At 38.0% G+C, this 9,838-nt stretch overlaps 1 protein-coding gene across 1 annotated transcript in view; it reads right to left on the reverse strand.

The window, feature by feature from the left end:
* The window catches only part of LOC106809148 (V-type proton ATPase catalytic subunit A), a gene marked incomplete in the record, with an annotated part of 26,178 nt that overhangs the window by 3,706 nt on the left and 12,634 nt on the right, over positions 1-9,838 (reverse strand). Inside the window, 4 exon segments of the mRNA XM_014812128.1 lie at positions 2,051-2,173; positions 2,301-2,409; positions 2,701-2,863; positions 3,113-3,264. Of these exon segments, the coding sequence (XP_014667614.1) occupies positions 2,051-2,173; positions 2,301-2,409; positions 2,701-2,863; positions 3,113-3,264 (547 nt within the window).

The raw sequence follows: 9,838 nt of genomic DNA on the forward strand, positions 1-9,838 counted from the left end.
CCTGTTTACTGTTTGTTTTGCACTGTTTACTACTGTGTGTATAATACATGTATGTTAATAAAGGATAACTTGTATAGTAGCGATGATATCTCTGAGTCTCATCAGTTTTCCAAGTTTTCTTGTTCAAGTTTTGCATTTGTTTTTTGTTTTTGTTTTTTCGATGAAATTGATTATGGATTTTGATAACCAAGCGCTTGGTTCGAGCCACTGTTCAACCGATGATCGAGTATAATCGATGATCGTGACATCACTAAGCGCTTGGTTCGAGCCACTGTTCAACCGATGATCGAGTATAATCGATGATCGTGACCCTTGACCCACTACCTTTGACCCTTGACCCCCAAATTGGTCATCGCGAGTCATTTTTACAACCCTCCCCCCCCCCTGGACGTCCCGAATATCGAGACCGTACGTCGAGCGGTTAAGATTTGTGCCCAACTGTTGACGGACGGACGGACGCACGCTCATGCGATTCTACAAACTGCATCTGACGTCCCGAATATCGAGACCGTACGTCGAGCGGTTAAGATTTGTGCCCAACTGTTGACGGACGGACGGACGCACGCTCATGCGATTCTACAAGCTGCATCGGACTTCGTTAGATGAGCTAAAAACATCAAATATTTAACCACCGCACTCACTATGTTTACATAATGGCATCGCTCAACTTGGGGCCGTGACGTCACATGACCTAGATTACTATTTTGGGGCCCGTTGTCAGAAACATCGTAAAGTTAATGCTAATGTTAATGCTAAGATAACACTTACGACTAATCAGTCTAATGTTAATGTTACGAGAGGAGCATTGATAGAAACACATCGCTGCTATTAGAAAATTTACGATAACAGGAACTACATAATTTGATGTCTCAAGGCTGCTGATTGGATGAGAATCGATCACAAAATTCAAATTCATACACATTTATTGTGCATCACAGTAATTTATGCATATTATGATGGCTAACCACATATAAATAATATTTGATGAAAAACGACACGGTCTTGAATTTATTCTGCACAACAAGACAAATCTCACACTGTAACACGAGACGCGAGAGTCGCGGTGGTCAGTACAAAAGTATTTAAAACAAGAGAACAAATGGCCTACACCATTTGTAAATGTTTTGACACTTTTGTTTTGCTTCACGATCGGTAGATAATTAATGTTTTTGACGTGTTTTTCAAGAAAAACACATGATATTACTCATTAATATAAAATATAATATCACTGTAATTGTAATTCTTATAGTCTAAATGTGTTATTTTCATCTTAATATTAAAGTTACGAGAGGGTCTGGGCTCTCGTAATGTTAAGAGGATATTTGCGAGGATTTTTCGTTCTCGTAACATTACGATGTTTCTGTCAACAGTTAACGAGTGGAAGTTAATGTTAAGACTAATGTTAAGACTAATTTTGTTTCTGACAATGGGCCCCAGCTAGGTGTTTATTACTAATTGGGCGCCGGATTGGAAATGGAATAGGTCATTGAATGTATTTATCTGTATAAAAACGTTACAGAAGTTAGAAAATTTGACTTCAATTGTCCTTTAATTGTAACTAGTATTAAATAATTTTAGTAAACAAGAAACCCAACTGTTCGACAAAAAAAATAAAATATATATAAACTTGTGTCTGGTCTACATTAAATGCATACACTACAGATTGTATATTTAGACAATGGAATTAAATTGCAAAACAAAGTCCCACATGTACATGGCGAAAAGATAGTAAGGACCTTGGCTTAACTTTTGTTGTTCTACTCATAACCATTTTACGGTAATTTTCTTTGAAGTTTCCACGTTCCAATATACTATTAAAGTGAATAAACTATTACTGTATTGTTTGATACATTCACGGGTAATATAGGTGAATAATTAAACCATTTTATCACCATGTAAAATCTCTTTCTTACGCTTGCACGCCGCATTACTTTTAGAGAACATTTCAAATTTATGAGGGCCATCTAAAATTTAGGAGGACCATCTAAATTTCAAACTAGATGGTCCTGTGGACCATCTCTTTTTTTCTCCTTATTTCTACCCCTGTTACCTGCAGGCATTTCTGCTAGACGACCGGAGATCTCACGCAAAGCCTCAGCCCAACGAGAGGTGGAATCGGCCATCATCGACACATTGTTCCCCATGTCTCTGTAGTACTCGGCCATCGTGATGCCTGGAACAATGCAACTACAAGTTAGTAACTATGGTAGCCATTCTAATTATTAGTGACCATATAACCCGATCTGTTATTTGCAAGCACAATATTGTCCGAATCACATTAGGAGAATATAACGACATACCTGTGTAGATAGATGCCTCACGAGCAGCAACAGGCATGTTGGAAGTGTTGGCGACAAGGGAAGTTCGCTTCATTATCGACTCTACTTTGCCATCCACCTCGCATGTTAGCTACACGAAGTAAAGCAGCGCATAAATTCTACCACATCACACTTTTTAGAAGATTGAGTGATAACAACTGATGAGCATAACAGTAAATTCATAGGCTGCTATACACCCATGATGAAACTATAGCATCCTAACAACATTGGGATCTATGCAATATGAAATTAACTTAGTGATACTGTCATATGAGTGTATAGCAGAAGCTTGTAGGCTAAATCGAATAACGTTAAAGCAATATACGCTAACTGAGTGAAACTGGTGCAAATAATATGTGTATAATGATATGATATATTTTACCTCGGGGAAGTCTCTTAGCACCTCAGACATTTCATTGCCTCTTTCTCCGCATCCGACGTACACGATGACATCAGAATTAGAATACTTGGATAGCGCCTGCGAGATGACAGTTTTGCCACAACCAAAAGCTCCAGGAATAGCGGTCGTACCACCTTGGACACATCTGAGGTATACATCATAAAACATCATTCCATAGTTTAGACCATCACCACACACACACACGTGAATATAGCCTCAGACCTATATTTTAGTTGTGTTGTCTGGTAAAACCTATTGTACACCTATTTGTGTGTATATATTATATTGAACCACCTGTACTTTATTGTACATGGGTGGCACCATCATCAGAATATGTGAGCAAGTCCCAGGTCACAGCAGTTAGATATCAGAGCCATAACGCCGTTACACTCACGGAAAAAGTGCATCCAGGACACGCTGGCCTGTCAGCAGAGGGTTGTTAGCAGCGAGCTTCTCTGTGACAGGACGTGGCTGCCTGACCGGCCACACCTGCAGCATGGTGAACTTTGACTTCTCACCGTCGAATTCCGTTTCCAGAATAACATCCTGTTGAAATAAGAAATAAAGTATAAAAATAGGTTAAATGTAAGAACAACAGTGATTGCGATGATGTGATTAAGCTATGCTATAATCTTCATATACCCACCATCTATATCTAATGAAATACACACTTATTTAAACAATACTCATAGACAACAGTACCATTTTGTACGTCAATTTAGTCTATAAGCAAATTAATAATCACATAACATAACTCGATTATTCAAATCATGAGCCCAGGATTATTAAAATTCTTAATAATCAAACTAAATAATTTAGTTTCAATACTGAACAGATGTGTTAAAATAATTTGACCAGGAAAATATCTTCCAATCACTAAAATAATTGTTGCTCTTTAGGTATAATAATACAACTGATACATTTAAGACCACACCCTCTTGGAAAAACACATGAAAACATTTCATGTTTCCTGCATAATAAAGGAAATTATGTCCCGTTCATGTTTAGGAATTTTTATGGCGCATACGTGGAATTGTCCATACATTATTTCATGGGTAGCATTTTCAGGTATGTGTACATAAAGTTACCTGTATTCTTCAATTGTAAAATACCTACATAATAGTTACATTTCCCATACATGAAATTTCCTACCTGGTACATGAGATTTTCCTGCTGCTTAATTGGAGACCAATAGCGTAATTGTCCCAATACATGAAATTTCCTACCTGGTACATAAGATTATCCTGCTGGTTAACTGGACAACAATAGCGTAATTGTCCCCATACATGAAATTTCCTACCTGGTACATGAGATTTTCCTGTTGGTTAATTGGAGACCAATAGCGTAATTGTCCCAATACATGAAATTTCCTGCCTGGTACTAAGATTATCCTGCTGGTTAATTGGACAACAATAGCGTTACTGTCCCAATACATGAAATTTCCTGCCTGGTATAGGAGATATTCCTGCTGGTTAATTAGACAACACGCCTTCCTGCAGTAGACTATATGTCAATAACTACGTGTTCATGATTTGGGGACCAACGAGCTTAAAGGACAATTGAATTTTCCAACTTCTGTAACGTTTTTATACATAGAAATACATTCAATAACGTATTCCATTTCAAATCCGGCGCCCAATTAGTAATAAACACCTGAATAGTAATCTAGGTCATGTGACGTCACAGCCCCAAGTTGAGCGACGCCACGCTAACGCAAGTTGAGTGTTGTGTAATAAGATGGAAACAGAAAGCAATAATTTCAATGATTATAGTGATTACTCAAATGATGATGATATTTATAGTGATTTACCAGTTGGATATAAGTTTGAGCCTGAATATACACAAGAAGAAATTGAGGAGAATCGTCTGAAAAAGCAATGCGAAGAGTCGGCATAAACTTCTCAAGAATCAGAACAGTCACAACATGGCGGAATGAAAGCTTCGGTACCCGATAGGACTGTAGACAAATACTGGTGTTCTTGTGGTGTTTGTGAATTAATGAGTATGGCACCTGAATGTATATGCTGCCATGAGAATGAGAACACCAGGGTTATTGTAGACCAGTTCGACGCTAGACCAGGTGAGTCATGCGAGTACACTGATCACCGGGCTTATCACGTTCGGTCAGAATCACATGTATCTGTACATGGACATGTATCTACGCAAGTCATGTACATATATATATACCGTGAATGCATTATCCACACAGGTAATATGTATGCACATGATTATAAGTACATTTACAGGCTACATCTTTGTGTCTTGACATGATAAATAAGCATGAGAAATAACAAACAAGAGCTGCAGAGCGACTGGGCTTATCTGAGGTCTGTTGCTACGGTTATAAACATAACATTTCAGTCGTGTGTAGTGACACCTTTGTTAGGAGCCTGTGATACTATCAGCCACCCACCTGACACGCAGCTAGGACCTGCATACCTCCCAAATCCCATTGGTTGATACAAATCACGTGCCTGAAACTCCTGTTTTATGGTGCATTGTGACCAGGGCTCGAATTAAGCGACGAGAAGGGCAAGGCAATTTTTTTAGGGCATGTGAGAAATCGCCTTGAATTTTCTCTAAAATGGAAGGGCACAGAGGCAATTTTAAAAGGCACCAAGGCAACTCTCAAAATTTGAGAAGAGCACCAAGGCACTTTTGTAAAATAAAGAAGACACTTAAACGTACGCGCCATCTCGTGGCAACTTTCATAACGATCCCAACGAACATTCTTTTGAGAAGGTTCCTGATACCATCCCTGTGCCTTCCACTGTTTCGGCACGTATGTGAACACATTTGGGACTAAAAGGGTTTACTAGAATCCCACCACTCCACCACAGAGTCACCGCAGTACACGTGAGATGAGCGCTGTCGCTCCGCGGCACTTGTTAACTAGTTGAGAACCAATCTTATCAGGTAAGAATTTGACGATACATTTAGTACCGTTAGTACTTACTTCTAATGTAAAAAAATTTCAACCAAAATTTACCATAGACCATATACACCATAGAAAATTCGTCACGTAGTCAATTTCAATAAATCCTTTCACCACTCACCTATTTTGCTGCAGGAAATCATCCTTTAGCAGTTTGGCAATTTCTAATGTGATCTTGTCTACTTCTGCTAATGAAGCCTACAAAAAATAAACACTTATAATTTGCTATGCATAAATAGACAAATATGGTTTATTATAACACTAATTATCAATAAAACACAATAATTACTAACAATGAAGTTCATGAAATGACAGCAGATAATAACTAGCTCCAGCAAACTTCAACGAAGCAAGTCATAAGCAGCGAGATGTGAAATGGATGTGTTTTTGATATAATAAAAGGTTTTCTTACCTTGCCTACTAGCTGCACAATTTCTGATAAGTCTTCTTCCTCTTGAAGGATTTCTCGTGTCTGAAATTGACCATTTATTTTGCACAGAAATCTAGGAAATGAAGAAAGACTAGTAAAGCAATGTGTGTGCGATAATAAAATCATGATGCCGATATTCACGTGCAAAGTTATGTCCAAACTAATGCATTTAATTTCAAGTGAACTAGTGTGCAAAAGATGAAGAATTCGGAGAATCACGAAAACTATCCTTTCCGCTTTCAAATCTCTGCAGTGTATATATAGCCATGCAGGATTACCTTGTTCCTAAGTGGAATGAATTCAGGAAAGTTCTTGTCATAGAACTCATCCAGCACTCTCATGTACTTGCTGTAGCTAATGAGCCAGTTAATCGAAGGGAAATGCTTCCTCTGAGCCAGTTTCTTATCCAGACCCCAGAACACTTGCACAATGCCCAGGGTTGCCGAAGTGACGGGATCAGAGAAATCACCACCAGGTGGTGACACACTAGAGACAAAATAGAACCAAACAGGAAGCATTATAAAATCGTCTAAACACATCTTTTTTATCATTCACAATGAATTAAACATTATAAATTACTTGGTCCTATTAGTCAAGGGCTTTCTTTTAATGTGCCATATGCAATAGGTGAACAATTGTCAGGAAAAAATCATAAATTGATAATTCATTTTTTTGTAAAAGCTCAAGCTTGATGTTTGGTATATGAATCATGTAAGCACACCTGTATTTTGATGGCATGCCATTATAGGTATTACGCTAGACACGGCGATTCCAAGGTTTTACAATTTAAATAATTTTAGTGAAACTTTAAAGCCAAACGGAAAATGTAAAAGTCAATGACTCTTGATACTTACGCCCCAACAATGCTGACACTTCCCTCTCTGGCTGGATTTCCTAGAGCCTTCACACGGCCTGCACGCTCGTAGAATGATGCCAATCTTGCTCCAAGGTAAGCAGGGTAGCCAGAATCTGGGGGCGTAACGATTCATTATGCCATCACTCAGCATTCCAAGATCAATAGCATATATATATATTAGTACATGTTTTCAATAACAACAGCAGCCTTACACAACATTTTATGGTGTTCATTTTCATTCATATTGTAGCATATGTTTTACGGATGTAGTTTTTAGGAGCTATGCTACTATAGGGAACTATAGTTTCATTGTGATTAGTAGCTCAGAGTAGTGGTTATCCGGGACTTGTTTAATTAGTAATAATTTGGTAGACCAGCAGGTATATTGATATTTGTAGCAGAGACTATTCGAGCATTTAGAGTTATTTATCATTGCGTTGCTTAATAATTGTAGAGTGCAGACAGAGGGAGACGGTTAAGGGTGACATGTCGGGGATAATAGGGGCATAAATACTTTATTCAAGAGAAGGACGGTGCAGTTGATTGGAAGTCAATAGTCGTGTTGGTCTGTTTTGGTACTTGTGATATTTAAAATAATACTCGTTGGCTGAAGACAACTCAATTCCAAATTATAATATATATACACTCTGGTGTGATAAAAAGAGTTACACTATTATTAGATTCATCAATATCCTGGATACAACACAGACTTTTACATTGTCCAGTGCCGATATGCACTTCTACGCTACATCAATAATCTTTACCCACACATTATGCACTAGAACATTTTCATAAATAACAATCTCAAAACTAATATTAACTAGAAACGAGCAGTTGTCGCCAACTACATGTATCCCCCGTGATCTAGTATGAATGGAATATCTCTGTAAGGACGTAGAAGGCAGGTAAAGTTAAATAAAGTCACAAAGACAAAGGTTGTTAGACAAGCTGTGTGGCCTCAGATGTGCAAGTATATGGAAATCTGGTTACCCTAGGAGGCCGAAGGACAATGATATTGTCGACGGTGAAGGTCAAACTAAGGCTCAAGGGCAGTGGTGGTTTTGGTATGCGGCAGACCTTCTCCCCAAGATGTGTAAGCATACCAAGTTTGGTCACGCTAGGTCAATTAGGGGCTGAGTTAGAGAGGCGGAAGGGAAACTATGATCAAGGTCAAGGTAAAGGTGAAAATAAAGGGTCGCAGTGACCCTGGTGGGTCAGTTTTTAACCCGATCTCGGATGATTCTGGTAAAATTTGGCCATGAAAGGTGCGTTATGCGGTAAACGAAGTACGCCAATTGCGCCGGTTTTGGTGTGGCGGAGTCATCGTTGCATCGTAACAACATTTTTGTGGGAAATAATGTGTAGAACCTGTAACTTGTTGCCTGTTTTTACCCCGATTGCGTCATGGAATTTCTGGCCACACAGGGCCGATATAACATGTCCATATATATATATATATGTATATTATAATATATTTGATAACAATCATAAATTCTTAATATAATTAATACAATTTGTAAATAGCAATTAAAATTTAAATTTAATATTTTATTTTTAAATTTTTAAATTTTAATTTTAATATAAATTTAAATATAAATTTTAATACAAATATAAATTGTCATGACAATCGCGTGTCAAAAAGTGCAGAAGTTACAGGTTCTAGAATGATTTTCAACAAAAAATGTTAGTTTACATAGCAACGATGACTCCGCGCCCACACCAAAAACGATTTGGCACGCTTCGCTTTAACGAATAACGCACCTTTCATTGCCGAAATTTGAAGAGATGATCAGAGAAGAACTGCAACCAGCTTAGATGCGGTTCAACAAGGAAATCCTCTGCCGCGGCGGCGGCCACCTGTGCATTTGTTACCCGACTCGGGAATGATCTTCAAATTTGGGCATGAAAGCGATGCGGTCTATGGTAAAGCGAAGACGCAATCGTTTTTTAGTGATGGGCGGAGTTCATTCGTTGCCATGGCTAACAAACTTTTTAGTGGAAAATTGATAGAAACCCTGTAAACTTGTGTCGTTTTTACCCGATTGTCATGGAATTTTTGGCACACAGGGCCGACTATAAGCATGTCTTATAATGATATATGTATATATCTATATATTTGATAACAATCATAAATTTAATAGAATTAATACAATTTTAATTACAAATATTAAATTGTATTAATTTTATTTTTAAATTGGTAAATTTAATTTTTATATAAATTTAAAGATAAATTTAATACCAAATATAAATTTTCATGACAATCGGCGTAAAAAGTGCAGAATACAGGTTCTAAGAATATTTCAACAAAAAAATGTTGTTACCATAGCAACGATGACTCCGCCCACACCCAAAACGATTGGCGTTTCGCTTTCGATAACGCCCAGCCTTCATGCGAAATTGAAGATGATACTGCAGAAGAACTGCAAAAAAAATAAAAAACCAGTAGAGCGCTTCACAGCGAAATCTCTGCCGGCCGGCGCGGCGCAACGATGCCAAAACCATGAGTTCCCATGAACTGTCGTCGGGGGATACAATTAAACTACATTGGTTGCTCACTTCCACGGACAAATGCAATAGGGAAATAATGACTTTCGATACCATAGTGCAGAGTAACCAACAAACTGCCCATCGTCACCAGCTGTTTTACTCCTCAGGGGTCGGAAAGTAAGCGAATGGTCCGATGGTCCGGGGCCATCAAATATCAGCGGGCGACCATCGAGTTTTCAAAGTTCAATGGTCTGACGGACCATTGGATATTTTGGTCCATTTTACGGGTAATTTTTCTTTGAAGTTTTCCACGTTCCAATATCTATTAAGTTGAATAAAACTATTACTGGGATTGTTGACTACATTCAGGGATATAGGTGAATAATTAAACCATTTTATCACCATGTGCAAA

The sequence above is a fragment of the Priapulus caudatus genome, unplaced genomic scaffold (genome assembly GCF_000485595.1).
Source record: "Priapulus caudatus unplaced genomic scaffold, Priapulus_caudatus-5.0.1 Scaffold331, whole genome shotgun sequence".
Taxonomy (NCBI): domain Eukaryota; kingdom Metazoa; phylum Priapulida; class Priapulimorpha; order Priapulimorphida; family Priapulidae; genus Priapulus; species Priapulus caudatus.